Source organism: Pleurodeles waltl, chromosome 11 (assembly GCF_031143425.1).
Source record: "Pleurodeles waltl isolate 20211129_DDA chromosome 11, aPleWal1.hap1.20221129, whole genome shotgun sequence".
NCBI classification, from domain to species: domain Eukaryota; kingdom Metazoa; phylum Chordata; class Amphibia; order Caudata; family Salamandridae; genus Pleurodeles; species Pleurodeles waltl.
The window spans coordinates 528,586,467-528,604,553 of NC_090450.1; the positions used below are offsets into that span (position 1 = coordinate 528,586,467).

Here is an 18,087-nt window from a genome sequence, read left to right on the forward strand (position 1 = left end):
ACTGGTTTCTAGGGACCAGATCAAATGCGGCTCTGAGATCAATAAAAACTACAAAAAGGTTACCCCCTCCTACTTCCACAGTCTTCCATTTGATTGTTAGAAATCTTAAAACTTGATCTATGGTACTGACTGCTGGCCTAAACCCTGCTTGCAGGTCGGAAATAGCATTAGTTTCCAAAATCCATTCTTCTAGGCGGGACAAAATTTGCTTTGCAAAAAGTTTTTGGAAGTTATCAAGCAAGGAGATTGGGCGGTAATTGGCAGGGTCGGAGGGGCTGCCTTTCTTGAAGATGGGGACTATCTCTGCTCCCATCCAGGAGCTCGGGACAGGTGCTCCTGCAGCTACTGTATTGGAAATCAGGTTCAGGTATGGGGCCCATATATCTGGGCTTGCCTTGTACAAATTGCCTGGAATTTTATCAAGGCCAGGGGCCTTTCCCCATTTCAGTGAAACAATGGCAGCCTTCGTTTCTGCCAGGGTAAATTCAATTGGGGGGGTCTCAAAAGTCATAATATGGTTCAATTCCCTGGTAGTAACACCTGAGGTCCCAGAATATAATCGGGAAAAGTGATCTGTCCACTCTAAGGGGAGTATTGAAGCACCAGGCGAGCGGTTGGGTTCTTCACTGGCATCAGCAACCAGTTTCCAAAATTTCGAGGTGTCATTTATTTTGGCAGACTCCAGGAGGGAGACCCATCTAAATTCGTCCCATCTCCTACGGGCTCTACTTAGTTCCTGTTTGTAGTCTTTCCTAGCTTTCCTTATATGATCTGACTGGTCCCCTCTTAAAGCTCTCAATAGTTTATGTTGTGCCTCCCTGCATGCAGCATTGGACCACCTTGCATTACTCTTCTTTTTGGCTTTTTTGGCAATCTCTTTAGTAAAAAGATGTTTTAGAGAATTAAATAATTGTGTGTGGGCTACTATAAGTCCTTCACTATGTTCTAAAAGCTGAGGTATGCGTTCCATATGATCAGCCAACTGTCTGTACACAGATGCCATTATGGCTGTGTCAGTACTCATAAATTCCCATTTAACGTTTCGTCTGTTATTGGTCAGTGCGAGCTGTTGCTCATATATCTTGGGGCAGGGGGCTTCAAGTAGGGGTAATAGCCTCCTGAGAGATAAAATCAATGGCTCGTGGTCACTTTCCTCATGTTCTACAATATTCATGTCAACCATATGACCCCACAGCTGGATATCAAGCAAAATATAGTCTATCTGGCTCTTCTGTGTTCCACGCCTAAATGTAGGGTGAAGATCAGGGTCCGAGCGAGAGCGACCATTGCAGGCCCGAAGGCCATGTGCCAGTGTAATATCTACAACCTGATGTGTTAGTCTATTCATTTTCGGTCTTTTGCTTGACACCAGTTGAGGAATACCCCAGTAGGCGTCCTCATCTTTATATAGTTCCTGAGCCAGCAGGTAGGGTTCAAAAGTGACATTAAAATCCCCTGCAATAAGAATAAAATGGGAAGATGATTTACAAGAGAGGAAGCTATCCAAAATAGTCAATGCGTTCGACTCGTATTTACTACCCAAGCTCCTATTATAGATGTTGATTATTAGAAGCGGTTTCTCACTAAGGGATGGTATCGATAAACCCATCAGATCGGGACAGCCCAAGTCAATTGTTTCAATCCGGCATTTAAGGAAGCAACTAAGCCATATAAGCAGCCCACCTGAGGGTCTCCCTGAGTTTACCTTACTTGCTGGGACCCAGTAACTTTTGTAACCAATTCTGTATTTGGGCTCCAGTGCCCACGTTTCTTGAAAGAGACATATTTTATGTTCATCTATAAATTTGCCCCATTCAGGAATGCTCATTTTGTTCTCCAGCCCTGCAATATTCCAGCTAAGAACAGTGTCGAGACCATCTATTTTGTCTTTGAGAACTTCAACCGTAAAGTTCCCTCTTGCAAATGAAGTGCCGTGGGGAGATTTTGTACCCTTTTCAATCGTAACTATACCGGCCTCATTTTGGTTTCCTACAGTGTCACCCAAGATATTACTTGCCCCGTCTGGATCAGGGCATAGCATGGTCAATTCGGATGCCTGGAATGATGGAGAATACCCATAATCACTGGGGCCTGTTAAATCCGGGGCTAAATTGGTCTCATTCGCCTTACCCTCCTTGCTTGCTCCCCAGATGCAAATTTCCAAACTCTGGTCACAGACGGGAAGAGGAATGCTGATTTCCATCTTAAAAGGATCTAGCTGGGCAGATGCGGGGGTTAACGTGGGATCTCTGTTGTCTGCAGTAGGAGTCTGGTCAGCCTCAGGATTACCTAACCCTATTTCATATATTTCAATATTTTCAGATATAGGGTACTTCGTATCCCAGTTTTTGGAACCTAGGGGCTGGAGTATTATTAAATTCAAGCGGTATAGCCTGAAACAAATATAAGGTTTGGCAAAAAAGATCATCTTGATGACGTTACAGTGTCCTACTATAGATAAATATAAGTTATCCATTCTGTGCAGGTCTCTATTTGCTTTACCCATAGAGCTGCTAGGTTGGTTTTGACCAGTAAATCCAGCTTGGCCACTATGGTAACACCTAGATACACAGCCTTCCCGACTACTCTTTCTTCTTCGTACTGCATAAACCTATTACAAACCACCTGGATTTTACTTTGATTTAACAGATACCCAGAAAAGCTCCTGAAGGCCTGGGCCTCCTTTTTGATCTCTGTTATAGCCATCCAGGGGCTAGGTGTAAATATGGCAACTTCATCCACATAGGCAAGAATTTTAGTATCCCAGCCATGACAATGCATGGGTACTATAGAGGGGTTCAAGTCTAATCTCCATATTAGGGGATCAAAAAGCAGGGGAGAACACAGACAACTCTGCCTAGTGCCTCTTTGTATTTGAGTTTCCCTTGACTGAGTGCCCATCAGCTGGAGTCTGGCAGTGGGCCTGTGATATAGTGGCCTTATTGCTTTAATAAATCTGGAACCAATTCCAAAGTGACTCATAACTGTCCATAGATATTTCCAAGAAACCCTATCAAACGCCTTTTCCATGTGCCTAATAAAATCAAGGACATTGGACTCTTGGATACAGCTTAGGCAAAAAGCGTGATGACGCAGCGAATGTGGTCTGTGGCTCCTTCCCAGGCATAAACGTGTGTTGTTTAGGAGAGACAATCTTTCCTATAACTAGGTTCAGATGTGTAGCAAGCATTTAATAACAGATCTTTGTGTCACTGTTGATAAGAGTTATCAGCCTGTATGACCCTGGCTCTTGTGGTGGCTTGCCTTTTTTCAAAAATACAACTATATTAGCCACAGACTAAGAGTCTGGAGCTGTCAGCTCCTTCTGGATTTGCAAAAACTTGACCATCAAATCCTGCTATGGCTGCAAAGAGAAAACTTTATAGAACTCTAGCAGGATCTTATCCACCCAACTGCTTTCCCTGAGGGCAAGTTTTTAATGCCGGTTTGCACTTCCTCCCAAGAAAAGGGTGTATCCAAAAAGTCCCGATCGTCCCTACTTAATCTCTCGAAAGGGATTGACTCTAGAAAGAGAGCTAGGACCCTTTCTGCATTGTTCTCTTCTCTTCTCTAAAGAGCCTCTCATAGTACTTGCAAAACACCACTTGAATTCCTTCAGGGTTAGAGATCAGAACTCCACTATAGTCTTTAACCCCCGTTATCTCATACTGCACGGTTTTCTGTCTAGTCGGCACGTCCAGAAGGTCTCCCACCCGTTCACATTATTCATAGCACTCCCTCTTCCAGGATGCGTATTTTTTCGCTGCCTTCTTCCCAGCGATATCACAGATCGCCATTTTGGCGAGTGCCACTTTATACTGAGCCTCGTCAATGCCTTGCTCTCTAGAGGCTGCTGAAGTTAGTTGGAACTCTGCCTCTTATAGGGTCCTATAGAGCTCGTCTATATGCAGCTTCTCTTTCTTTTGGTGATTTAAGCTGAATCTGAAAGTCTCCCCCTGCACCCCTGCCTCAACAGTGTCCTACACTGCTTCAACTGACGCATTTCCTCTATTAAACTTCATAAACTCAGAAATCCAGCTATTCATATGTTAAACATACTCTTCATCTGTAAGCAAAGCTTGCTGAAAGGTCCAGCTCCACACGTTCGAGCCCAGGCTAGTCCCGGCTATCTCTAAAACCAACGGTTATGGTCAGACATAACCCTGCGATATTTTTCAACCTTAGGATCCCTTGCCAAACTACGAGAGATTAAAAAAATTATTCAACTGCTTATGTGATCGATAGAGGCTGAATAATAAGTGAGCCCAGGATCTGATGATTTAATCTTAGACCAAGCATCCGTCAACCCATGTGTGATTCCTAAATAAACCAAAGATCTAAAAAGTTTTGGTTTCCGACCTGAGTGCGTCTTTAATCCTCCCTCTAGCTGCCCTCCTTTTATATTGATATTAAAATCCCAACAAATTACCATTGGAGTTGGCTAGAGTGCAGGCTTGTTGAGGACTCCTATTCTTTTGTGTCCTCTGTCACTCCGTCATCCTCCAGAGCAGCTTTACTGAGGTCCAGCAGCCCCTGTATTGGAGTTCCCTCTGTTTCAGCCTTTTAGGCGATAGTTCCAGTCTCTTCATTCTCTCCAGGAAGCCCAGGTTCGGCTTCTCCATGTTCACGTTCTCCTTTTTTCCTGGCACCCAGTCCCTTCCTTGTCAATGTGCAAGCTTCCGTGGAGACTGGCAAAAAGTATTCTGTAACGGAATACTGAGGTTGCATCATGAGCTCTTGCAGACCCCTCTGCTTACCTGGTTGCATCTGAGCCTGGTTAATTGTCTTCCTCGCTATCGGCACCTGGGGGAAAACATCTCCATCTTTACCAACACTTGTCTCGGATTTCACCTCTGTTCAGGTTTCACTTGTGTTTGTCCAGAAGTCCACTGTGAAGTCAGTACTTCAGACTTTTCCTGGGGCTTTGACCCTTTAGGTGGAATATTCCACTCGCAGGGATACACTGGCCACACACTGCAAAGAGCACTGCCCGCCAAGCTGACGGTGATGCAACCGCCACGGCAAGGAGCAAAGTTCGGCCCTCTGTTTCTCTGGTGTTCTGTAAGAATTGCCCTGACCATAGGTAGAAAAGGGATCGCTGCTCTCTGAAAAACAGTATCATATGTCCCAGCAACTTGCTTTTACTGTTCTCTCCATCTCCATCCATAGAGCGGAGAGAGCGAGGGAGGAGAGCAGCAAGCCGTTGTGTTACTCGATCACCATCATACTTCCAACTAGCCACCTTTATTTTCAAAGAATAATTTTGTAAAAATATTCATTATAACTGTTTTTCTACAACGAGACCTATTACAAAATGCCAGTACGGTAAAATAATAAATATGAAGAGCATCTTATGCAACTGCACAGAATTAATCAAGGGCATATGGCAGTTGTTTTTAAGGAGGTTGATGTTCAGCTCTATGTCTTTAGGCATGGAAGTGTAAACAAGTTACAGTATACACCTTCATATCCATAACAATGTATTAAGACTGAGGCAGAGTTGATGTAAAAGAAAGGAAACCTTGGGCCCTGATATAAAGATGATCTTTCTGGAGAATACGAAAAGTAAACAAAAAATGTAATCTGAATTTGAATTTAAGAACGAAAAGACTTATTGAATGCGAGGCAGTAGATATAATTCCACACAAAAGGTATCAACCACAATTTTTCATACTTCTTGCCAGAAACCCAAACTAGACAGACAGTTCTACTACATAACTATTCCATGGCAACAGAGCATTTGTCTGTGTGACTACACATGTTGCAAATTTTTGGTGAAATTGGTGAAGTTTACTACATCAGATAATGGGCTGTAGCATTTAATTGTTCATAATTTAGAGACACCTCATTGACTTTGGTGATAATGTATGAGGAGGTGGAGGTGTTCTTTTTCATCTTGATAATATACGTATTGGCGACAGGAGGTCTTGATTAGTAGGGTCTTAAGGGTCATACTATATTGGGTTTGCTAGGATTCCTTATTGGCTTTGGAAAAAATTGGCACCAACTTTTCAAGGAATTCCTACAGCCTATAGCACTGGTTTTACCAGTGAAGAAACTAAGCTGTTGTAGGGATATTATTCTACAGTTGTCAAACTGAGTATCAAGAATGATTCTTTAAACAGTGTCTTGAAGTTGACATTGTATACGGCCATATGGAAAGGTAAAACAAATAACTTTTGTAGAGCTGCCTTGGCCGGTTTAATTATCATTCACCAAGGCATCGGCTAGATCCCCTTACAGTTACAAGTGGCTAGGAATGTAGGGCTACCACCGAAAGGCAGATGTTTAAGGTGATATATATAACCTATAAGTCAAGTTTAAGGGTGTCCCTCTTGGAAGGGTAGAATATTGGGTCTGTGATATGAGGTAGTTGCAACCCTTTACAAGAGCATTTTTAAATACAAATGTGTTGTTTCTATCTCATGGTGGCGTAGGATTTCCACTACCCTTTAGTGTAAGAGGACCTGCTACCTTGGAGTACCAGAATTACAAAAGAGCAGCTTTTTCTTTATGATTTGACATTCGTTTCTCTCTTTCTGTAACTTCCCAGGCACAGTTGGTCAAATACTCAACGGATAGTGAAACTGTTGAGCCAGTCATCTCACAGCTGGTAACTGTGCTCCTAAAAGGATGTCAGGATGCAAACCCACAAGCCCGTCTCCTCTGCGGTGAATGCCTAGGAGAGCTTGGAGCCATAGATCCTGGTCGACTGGACTTTTCAACAAGTGATACTCAAGGAAAAGGTTTTACTTTTGTGGTAAGCAGTAAGGCAATTATGCTCGAACTGATTTGCAAATCTGTTAGCCATTCAAAGAAGTAGATGCATGTGATGCACTGTGGCATAAATTACAAACTGCAGTTTCACAGAATACTAAATGTTAAAATACACTACTTGTCATACCAATGGTGAGCTGTCTGCATGATAAATAAGTTGTATGTTGTTAATCTCACATTCTCAATAAAACACTGGCGGTTTTCATTGGCAGTTTTATTTCTTACGGGATATTTTAATTTGTCAGGTTCTCTTATTTGGTCATGGTGTGGTTTATCTTTGACATGTTATTTCTTTCCTGAAAGTGTAGGTTGTTGGTGTGGAAGAAATCTTCTACACTTCCTTAGCTTCATCACCTGTTACCTTCACCTCCTCCCACCTCTCTTTCTATGATGTTAAAAGTGATCTTTGTTCACACTTTAAATGTGGCCGAGTTGTGCTGGGAACAACCTACAGTGAAAAGTCTCTCAGTGATTTATGCAGAGGAGATTAGAAGGCCTGCTAGGAAAAATCATTAAAAATGACTTGGACCTAAATGGGACAGGATCTTCAACTAAAACTGCAACTTTAATCACTTTAATGCAGTTTGTTTGATTATTTTTTAATTGGCTTTCAGTATAATACTGCCAAGCATACACTTTTCCTAAGGGACCCTCCACTGTTAAAGATATAACATTGCTAATGCCTGTGCAAAGACTGGGAGTATTTCTTATCCAGCTCATACGTATATCTTTATGACAACCGGACAACTTTCTCCCCTCCGTAGGTTGAATTATCATTGACTGCTCTTGGATGGAATGCCTCTCAAACTTCTCATGTATCTAGAGCAAATATGGTTTTCGAGAAACATAACTTTGTGAAATAGTCATATTATTTCAAATGTTGTTTTCATTTTACATCTCCCTCTATTGTAAGTGTTTATTTATCAATAAAGAACAACTGCCAGACGTACTACAGAGAAGCCTCTATCTACTCCTGATATCAGCTCTTTCCTTCAGTATTTAGCGAATATTTATTTGGTATCCAGACAGAGTTGTGCAATATGTTTGTTTGTCGGTGAGTGTTGATTAAACTGCCCCAGTATTGAGAACCCCAATATTATAACATCTGGTGGCTTCCACAACTCAATGTAAAAAGTATTCTCCAACGCATCTAGCAACGTTTCCCAGATCTTGTCCATTTAGGAATATCCTGAAAATAATTTAATCGCTGTTTCTGCTCCTCCAACATCAATCCAATTTATTAATATTCCATTTGTGCATACCTGTTGGTCTGTCATACTGTACCATACCAATTGCTGCTTGGACACTCCAGCCTGTGTAATTTGTACGTCTTCGTTTAGTGCCTCCTCAGTTCTGTTTGTGAAGATGCTTGAAAGCATATCCTTCTTGTTGTCTGCTCCTCTGATGAGGATCTGTCCATCTAATATTAAGCTGGCATCTCAATGTATATCATATAACTACCTCACAAATTGAATAAGAAGCTTTATTGTTCGCCTTTTTTTTTTCAATCATCCAGTGTGACACCCAGTGCCTTGTCTCATTGTAATCTCTTTTCATTTCCTACAATCCAAGTTCACTTATCTAAAGGAGTTAATGACCCGTACCTTTTTACATGTCTCGTTCCTCTGTGAAAATATTCTGTAATGCAGTTTAGAGCGCTGCATTTAAAGAGGAACTCCCACAAAGACCATCACCTAACTTGACCTTCTTTGAATCAGCCGGTGGATGCTTGACAGATTATTTAGGATGCTAAAAGGAAGCTTAATAAGGCGGTGATTGCAGTTCACTGCCAACTTTTAATCTGAGGTCACAACTGTTTGTAATCATTTTATGATCGAATCTTTATTGGTTTTCATATGAGTAACATTTTACATCAAAACTCCATTGATCCAACATAGGATACAATCAAGGAGTACCACAAAACGTGAACCACAAACAAATCCTCATTTACGCCCCACGCCCGCATTCTGCTCAGCTATGGCGGGATATATTTTCATATTGTACTCTTAGTACCCATAAAGAAAGAGCAGGGACCTCTACTGTGTGGTGCGTCGGCAATCCTAGAACGTGCGGGTGTTGGTACGTAGTCCAGGCAGATGAGTAGTCAGGACATAGAAGACATATATTATCTTGCCAACAGTGAATATTAAACGCACAATCTCACACTCCTTCCTCCCTGAAGATCCACGCTGGCCACTTCATCCTTTTGCTCATCACGCAGCTCTGTTAACATCAAGGCACATGCAGCCAGATCATCCAGTCGGTCACCTCTCCTTACATGCTTCATTCTGATTTCCTCTGCCAAAGCCCATTCAAGGATATCTCTGAGCCAGTCCGCATAGCCGGGGGGCTGTACACTCATCCATTTATTGTTGCTGCGCCTTTTGGCCAACAGCAGACCCAGCAAAAGGAACTGGCGGCTGAGTTTTTTGTTCACTGGGATTGGGATAAGTCCTAGTAATACTATTCGGGGATTTCACAGTATTTCCCATCCAATCATCTTATTTAGGGTCTCCAAGTCCACCGTCTGGTAGGGCACAATCACCGAACACTGCCACACCACATGCACAAAGTCCGCCGCGGAGGAGCCACATCGAACACATTGGGATGAACGAGTGGTATATATCTTCTGAAAGGTAGTAGGTTCTAGGTATGCTTGCTGTGGAAGGTTATACTGTATCAGCTCAAAACGTGCATTAGACATCACCGTGGAGCCCCTTCATGGACCCGTTCCCATTCTCAGGAAGAGAGCATCTCACCCAATGCGTCCTCCCATTTCTCCTGTGCCTTAGTCACAATTTTTGGCAAGTGCGCGCTCAGTGCATAAGTAGCCAGAAGAATCAGGTCACCATAAGAGCCCTTCAAGAGATTATTTCCCAGTTGTCACCCTCGTCGAACCACTGGACTGGTGCTGCAATTGAGCTGCAAAATAGTATAGTTTCACGTTGGGGAGTTCAAGGCCTTCCTGCTTCCATGTCCATTTGAGCATTGAGAGCCCTATATGTTTTGTTTTATGGGCCCCTAGCATTTCGTTAATTAGGCTATCTATCTCTACAAAGTTTTTCCGGGGTATCTAGTGTATTGTGTTATGAATATCTGGGAAGCACCATTTTAACGATGACCACTTTACCCATCAGTGATTAGGGAAGGTCATGCCAGAGCGAATTGACACTCTAAACCATCCAGCACTCTTCCAATGATAAAATCAAGAATGTTTTGTTTTGCGTGATCAATACAACCACAAGGTACCTCACTCCCTCCACTCCCCACGGAAGTCCCAGCACTGAAAGCAACTACATCTGCAACCTCGCCAAGCTACCATCGCCACAGTTGGGTACTTGTCAACATTACCAAAGAGACGAACACCTCTCCGAAGGTTTGTAGTACATGCAGTAGCACGGGACCAAGGCCGCTGGGTCGTGCAAATATATCAGAGTGTCAGCGGTGTACAGGGGCACCACATGCATGATATCCCCTACTGCAATTTCCCAAGGACCCAGCTCACGATGCAGCAATGCTGCCACTGGTTCCACAGCCAGGGCGATAAAGGGCAACCATGACAGGTACCCCGACAGAGTGGAAATTTATTCAGATACAATACAGGCCGTCTGTACCCTGGCGCTCTGGTCAGTATATAACAGTTTGACCTATCCTACATATTTGTGACCTAGACCCATTTTCTCCAGGACGCGCCATAATTACTACCAGTCAACCGAGTCGAACGTCTGTTCGATGTCCAAGAGGGCTCAAGTGTAGGGACCCTCTTGTGAGTGTGGGGCATAAAGGATATGAGAGATTATACATGGCGCTTCTTTGCGGTATAAACCCACATTGATCCATATGAATCAATGATGCAGGAGTAACCGTGCTGCTACTACACCACTCAGTATTTTTATATCAACGTTTAAAAGCAAAATTGGGCAGCAAGATGATACCACCTCAGATTCCTTGCTGGGTTTCAGTATCAAAAATTCCAGGGCATACTATAGGGTAATTGCCCCCGTTGTAGAGCTTCTTCGTAGACCTTTAACAATTTGTCTACAATCTCATCAGAATATTTTTGATAAAATTTGTCTTGGAGACCATCGCCGCCCGGCGATATAGAGGGTTTCATCTGTCTCAATGCTGCCTGAAGTTCCTCCCTAATAATGGGAGCATCTATAGCAGTCCCATACTCATAGCTCAGCCGGGCAAGGTCAATTCCATCAAGGAATTCCCTCACATAATCGCCAGACTGTGTACCTCTTCCTTTACAGATTGTGGAGCGGAACGAAACATCTCATTCATCGCAGTTTGGGAGTGAATGAGCGTTCCAGAGTGATCCTGAAGAGACAATATCGGATCCCTGTACCGCTGCTGTTTGAGCATACGTGCCAGCATCGCCTTCGTTTGGTCCCCTTCCGCGTGCAGTCGCTGCCAGTATGCTGTGTGAGTGTGCTTCTCAAGTCTGCATCAGTCATCTAAAAGGTCTTTACGGGTTTGCTGCCAGCCCCCAAGGCGCTGCGGATGGGTATGGAGTGTGTTTTCTAGTCTAGTAGCTTTAGTTCTTTCTGGGATAAATCCAGTTCTAACTGTTATCTAACTCTATATGAGGTCATAAGGCAGATCCCTCTGATCACTACTTTCATCACCTCCCAGTCATGACCCCTACTGCTGGAGGTGCCCCAGTTTTCGCGGAAATAGTGTGACAGTTCCTCACTAACTGTAGTAGCAAACGGGGGGTCTGCAAGTGCCTTTGCATGTAGTTGCCACAGGGGAACCATGGGGCGTACTCGTTCCTTCCTCAGGCTCATCAACAGCAGAGAGAGGTCTGAGAGATAGTGCACAAGATAAGTAATCTCTTTCACCCTCTGTGTCCGTCCAATTGATACAAAACAGTAATCCAGGCGGCTGTGCATTCCAGCAGCAGGTATGTAACAAGAAAATTCCCTTGAATCTGGACGCCTCACCCACATGAAAATCAATATGTTTAGGCCATGTGGCATATCCCTCAGTTGTCCTGTCATATGTGGTTTCATGTTCTTGCATGGTGGCTCTTGGCCAAGCCTATCAAGGACACAGTTACATGGCCCCGCCAACACTAAGGGGGTCATTATGAACCCCAGCGGTTCAGCCCGCCATGCCGGCAGCAGGTGAAAAGACCGCCACCGGCATGGCAGGCTAAACCGCCATATAATGAACACATGGAGGGCCGCCATAGGCGGCTCTCCTCCACCGCCAGGCTGCCTCCGACAGGCATCCTGATGGTGGAAGGAATCATTATCCGACAGGGCAGCGCTGCTGCCCCTCGGATAATGATCCCTACTGCCACAGCCTTTCCCTGGCGGGTTCCCGTGCCAGGAAAAAGCCGGCTGAACGGGTGCTCCGGGGGCTCCTGTCCAGGGCCCCATCGCACAGGTCACTGCCCGATTTACGCACAGAGGCATTGACGGCGGCTCCATGTGGAGCTGCCGGCAATGTCCCAGCCATGCATTCTGCTGGGCTGGCGGGCGGAAACAATGTTTCCGCCTACCGGCCAGCAGAATGTTCTTTATGCGGTCGGCAGGGTCCCAGGGGGGCTGGTGGTCAGTTAAATGATCGCCGTGTTCATCATAAGGGCCTATATCTGTTGACAAGTATGGAGCAGCCGCAGCTGCTCCCTTGGTGTAAAATGTCTCACAGTCAGTATTAGGAGCTAACAATTCAGCATACACAGCTTGCGCCTATCCAGATCACCATGCAGTAGCACATAATGGTCACTTGGATCCGCCATGTGTCCACTCTGATGGAAGGGTACCCGAAGAGCCACCCATGTTAATGTGCCTCAGGCATACCCAGAATATGAGGTTGCATATAATTGGCCCTGTCAATGCTTACGGAGGCTAGGGATACAATTCCGCCAAACATAGGCCACAGAAACCCTGTGACTCTTTAGATACGCATACACCCTCTAGCGTTTCTTCAGCTGGGCAAGCCCCATGACATCCCACATTAGAAACCTAAACACCTCATCCGCCATCATCATCATCATCCCGTTTTAGTAACATGTCTTGATTAGTCCTCCCAAACATGTTCCCAAACATTTCTCCATGGCAATTTGAGGCCTTATTGTTCCCATCCATAGAAGCAGTATGTGTCCCCTGTAAACAATAGAACAGTGAATTCAACTTTCCCTCCCAGCTCCCCCCAACCCATGGCCAGTAAAGCTAACTCGCACTGCCTAAACGTAGACAGTGTAGAAACTAGCATTTCCCACACTATTCCCGTCACTATAATTAGTAAAAAAAAAAAAAAAAGACAGCTTTTCAAAAAATCAGAAACTTATATGCTGTACAAGAGATCAGTACTCCACTGGGGCACCAAGGCTGTGGCCCACAGTCCACCATGTAGCCGCAATTTCACATCCCACGAGCAATAAACACTTACAGTTCTTTGTGCAGGGAGTCACACAAGTATTTGTACAGCGGAGTCGACCACCGGGCCTTCGCTCTCGGTTCCAGTATGAGCAAGGTTCAGGGCCGAGAGCGAATCGCCAAATGCGGGAGTTTGGGGGCAGCCGCAACTGTCTCCACGTATTCTGTATCCTCCGCAGTGGGTCCCCCGGAGAGGGAGGGAGGGAGGGTTTAGCAGCAGGGCCAGGTTCCCTGATCAGGTGTCCATTCCGGCACGGGGGATCAGCCTCAGTCTCCCACATCCAGCATGTTGCGCGTGGCGTTCAGCGCAGCCCTCGGGTCATCTCCTCCACACCTGTCGTGCCGGGCGACAACCGCAGCAGTCAAGACCCCCAACACCCACATCAATAACAGAAGCCGTCTCCTCCATGAGAGCGCCAGGCACCGCTCACCACTGGGCTGCAGTCTGCGGCACAGTGCAACCCCAGGCCAGGGCCTCTTCAGCCCCATAGCCAAAGGCTGGTCTGCTCTGTTCAACCCTAAGTGGTCCTGAGGCGTTGGCCCTTTGGTGCCCTGCTTCTCTCATGCTGAAGTTCCACTCAGCCCAACAGGCACAGGCTGCACAGGGTCATCATACTCAGCTGTGCTCTGTGTCAGGGTAATTGGCGTCTGATCACTCCTGTAGAGGCCCGCGACTTGCGACTGCTGGGCCCCTCAAGCCTCCTCACCCTCCAGGCAATGCAGGGCAGCCAGTCCTGGGGTCGATCTCTCCTCACAATACTGCTGGCAGGTTCGGGGTGTTTTCATCATTGTGACAGGTAGGGATTAGATCGGATTAGGCAGGATTATTACGGGGGCTGGCCTGGAGTTAAAAGGCTCATTTCCTGTCAGCCATGTTGCTTGGCCACGCTCCCCCTTGGAATTATTGGTTATGAGGGATGGGGACAAGTGATGTTGGACAGATTGGTGGGAATTATTGTTTTTTTGAGAGAGTTCCACTTTACGTTTTTTTAACCACTTCGCTGCCAGGCCTTTTCCCCTTTCAGGTGGCAAGCCTTTTTTTGGCTACTTGGGGTAGTTCGTGCTTAGGCCCTCATAACTTTTTGTCGACGTGAGCTGTCCACGCCAAATTTGCTTCATTTTTTACAACATCCTAGTGATTCTAAAGGTATCCAGAGTTTGTGGGTTCCCCTGGAGGAGACCAAGAAATTTACCAAAATAAAGCTAAAATTTTGGTTTTTTTTCAGAAAAATGGGGAAAAAGTGTTGAGAAGAAGCATGTGTTTTTTCCCTGCAAATGGCAAAGGGTTTGCGGTGCTAAAATTACCATATTCCTAGCTTTTAGGAACAGGCAGACTTGAATCAGAAAAACCCTTTTTTCAACACAATTTTGGCATTTTACTAGGACATACCCCCATTTAAAAAACAAAATTGTGCTTTCAGCCTCCTTTCAGTTAGTGACAGAAATAGGTGTGAAACCAATGGTGGATCCCGGACACCTAAACATTTCTGAAAAGTAGACAGAATTCTGAATTCAGCAAGGGGTCATTTGTGTAGATCCTTCAAGGTTTTCCTACAGAAAGTAACAGCTAAAATTTAAAAATATTGAATTAGAGGTGGAAAAAAAGCCATTTCCGTCCACGTTTTCTTCTATAACTTTTTCCAGCTATGGCAGATTTTTTAAAGCAATATACCGTTACGCCTGCTAGACTCTTCTGGTTGGGGGGATATATAGGGCTTCTAGGTTTATCAAGAACCCTAGGTACCTAGAGCCAACAAATGAGCTTCAAAAATGGATTTTCATTGTATATCGGATATACAGCACTTTGTTTGGTGAAAAATAAGAATAAAAAATAGGTATCAAGGAAACCTTTGTATTTCCAAAATGGGCACAAGATAAGGTGTTGAGAAATAGTGGTTACTTTCACATCTCTGAATTCTGGGGTCCCCATTCTAGCATGTGAATTACAGGGCATTTCTCAAATAGACTTCTTTTTTACACACTGTCTTACATTTGGAAGAAAAATAAATAGTGAAAGACAAGGGCCAATAACACCTGTTTTTCTATTCTGTGTACCCCCAAGTCTCCTAATTAAAATGGTGTCTCACTTGTGTGGGTAGGCCTAGTGCATGCGACAGGAAACGCAACATGGACACATCACATGTTTACATTTTAATCAAACGTGTTTTTTGGAAAGTGCCCAGCTGTGAATTTTGGCCTCTATCTCAGCCAGCACCTAGAGAAACCTAGCAAACCTGTGCATTTTTTAAATTAGACACCTAGGGGAATCCAGGATTGGGTGACTTGTGGGGCTCTCACCAGGTTCTGTTACCCAGAATCCTTTGCAAACATAAACATTTGGCAAAACAAAAACCTTTTCCCTCTCATTTCGGTGATGGAAAGTTCCGAAATCTGCGGGGAACCACAAACCACCTTCCACCCAGCATTCCCCCAAGTCTCCCGATTAAAATGGTACCTCACTTGTGTTGGTAGACCTAGTGCCCGCGACAGGAAACACCCCAAAATTCAACATGGACACATCAAATTTTTACATTGAAAATGTATGTGTTTTTTGGAAAGTGCCTAGCTGGGGATTTTGGCCTCTAGTTCAGCCTGGCACCTAGGAACACCTACCAAACCTGTGCATTTTTTAAAACTAGACACCTAAGGAAACCCAGAATGGGGTAATTTGTGGTGCTCTCACCAGGTTCGGTTACATAGAATCATTTGCAAACCTCAAAATTTGGCATAAAAAACACACACTTTTTCTTCACATTTCAGTGATGGAAAGTTCTGGAATCTGAGAGGAGCCACAAATTTCCTTCCACCCATCATTCCCCTAAGTCTCCCGATAAAACTGGTACCTCACTTGTGTGGGTAGGCCTAGTGCAAGTGACAGGAAATGCCCCAAAACACAACATGGACACATCAAAATTATCTATTACAAAACTACCTGTTTTGCAAGGCAGGCACCTGCGTTTTTTGGTCTTGGGTTCAGCAGCCATCTAGGGAAACCTACCAAACCCAGACATTTCTGAAAACTTGACACCTGAGGGAGTCCAGGGAGGTGTGACTTGCGTGGATCCCCCAGTGTTTTCCTACCTAGACTCCTTAGCAAACCTCAAATTTTGCTAAAAAAATCACTTTTTCCTTACATTTATGGGTGGAATCACTGCATCTGCACACATTTTCCACCACCCAATGTTCCCCTCAGTTTCCCGATAAAAATTATACCTCCCTTGTGTAGGTGGGACCAAGTGCCCATGACAGGAAAAGGGGCAAAACCATGTCGAAATTGAGAGGGAACCAAAGCGGTTCCAAAACGTCAGTTTGAAAAAAAATATAATTTTTAGGCTGATAAGTGGGGCAGAATTTTTATCGGTTTAGATGCAACTATGCTGGGTGGTAGGAATATTGCACACAACCCTGGACTCACCCAGCTGTTTAATTTTCAGATGTGTGTAGGTCTGGTAGATTTTTCTAGGTGGCAGTGTCTCAAAGCCCAAAAAGTGCAGCTGCTCACCATTCCAAGTGGGACGATATTGAGAGTTAGCCATGCTCCCTTGGCTCAAATGTAAAATCAAAACCCAAAATAATCAAATGTCCTCTTGCTTGCCGTTGGGATAAGATCCCTTAGTTTGCAGGGGGGGCTGAAAGACTGTTGCCACCTTCAGTTGGGGTGGGGGGGGGCAGAAACCATGCTGGTTGGCAGCTCTCACCCTCTATTTTTTAATTTCATGGCATCTAGTAGGCTTTCTGCCCGTCCTTCCTGAGGAGTGCATCGGGGGTAATTGCCCCATCTGCCCACCAGTGGGCAGGACAACTTTGTCCCCATTTATTTGGGGTGGGGGGGTATGGCCATGCCCCCACCCCCTTTTTTATGAAAAACATTCTTCACTGGTGTCTAGTGGGCTTTCTGCCCCCCTTGGGGGCATAAGGGCCTAAGAAAAATAGGGGCAGAAGCAAAGCTTCCAGCGTGATGGGGTGACTCCTGATGAGGTCAGTGCACGATTGTGTGCTGACGTCACTGGGGGTGGGGTCGGGGTTAGTAGGTGCAGCGCTTCCCCTGCAATCCCTGCCCAGGGGAGGGGGTGGGAGGCCCACAGGGGGAGCATAACTGTTACGTCCTCGGCACACAAGCGCTGTGGACGAGGACATAACCATTGCGTCTAAGGCACCCAAAGGGTTCAACTAGTTTACCAGCTCATAACCAATGAATTTAGAAACCTATATGTTCAATGGCATATGTGACTGTAGATGCACATGTTCTGCACACTCCTGCATTGTAGTGTTGGGTCTGGAGTGGTGCAAGTTTCTTTTTCTTCCCTTTCATAGAAGCATTCCGAGTCACAGGATTGAGTGTCTCCTCAGTGAGATTGCGCATGGGAAGCAACTCCTTTGTTAGATTGTTTTCTCTCCGTCATTGGGTTCGGATGTAAGTGTCTTCGCTCCATCTTTCAACTCACTTTGGTTAAATTTTCTCTCAACCTTTACCTATTTTGACGGTATTGTCCTCGCTCATGCTTTCCTCATTTTAGCGCTCTCCTCGGTTTGTACAGTCGGGCACTGACCACCTACCTTTCGGGGAGCCAATACCTGCCTCTGGTCTACTTTCCACACTGGTCCGATGGAAATGCTTTCCTGATGGAACAGCCTCCATTCCGCTTCCGTTCTCGGTGCAAGGCCAAATTTCTGCACAGTGACCGGCATCTCAAGTGCAATATCTGCCATTTCCCGTATCATCAAGAGATCGACTGTGATGCCTGTAAGTCATTCCGCTCTAAGAAGACTGTTAGGGAACAGATAGCACCTCAGTTGGAAATGGCCCACAAGACACCGTACTGTAGTGAATCCTGGTTTGTTTTAACGGGACAACAGGAGTTAGCTTAGCCGTAGGCTTGTAAACTTGTGCCCCCGTCACCCAGTGACTTTTAACCTA

At 45.0% G+C, this 18,087-nt stretch overlaps 1 protein-coding gene across 2 annotated transcripts in view; it reads left to right on the plus strand.

The window, feature by feature from the left end:
• The window catches only part of ATR (ATR serine/threonine kinase), a 488,241-nt gene that overhangs the window by 234,124 nt on the left and 236,030 nt on the right, over positions 1-18,087 (plus strand). For both annotated transcript variants that reach the window (XM_069213920.1, XM_069213921.1), the window contains exon 22: positions 6,554-6,760. In XM_069213920.1, coding sequence (XP_069070021.1) covers positions 6,554-6,760 — 207 coding nt within the window. The remainder of the gene's footprint in view (positions 1-6,553; positions 6,761-18,087) is intronic.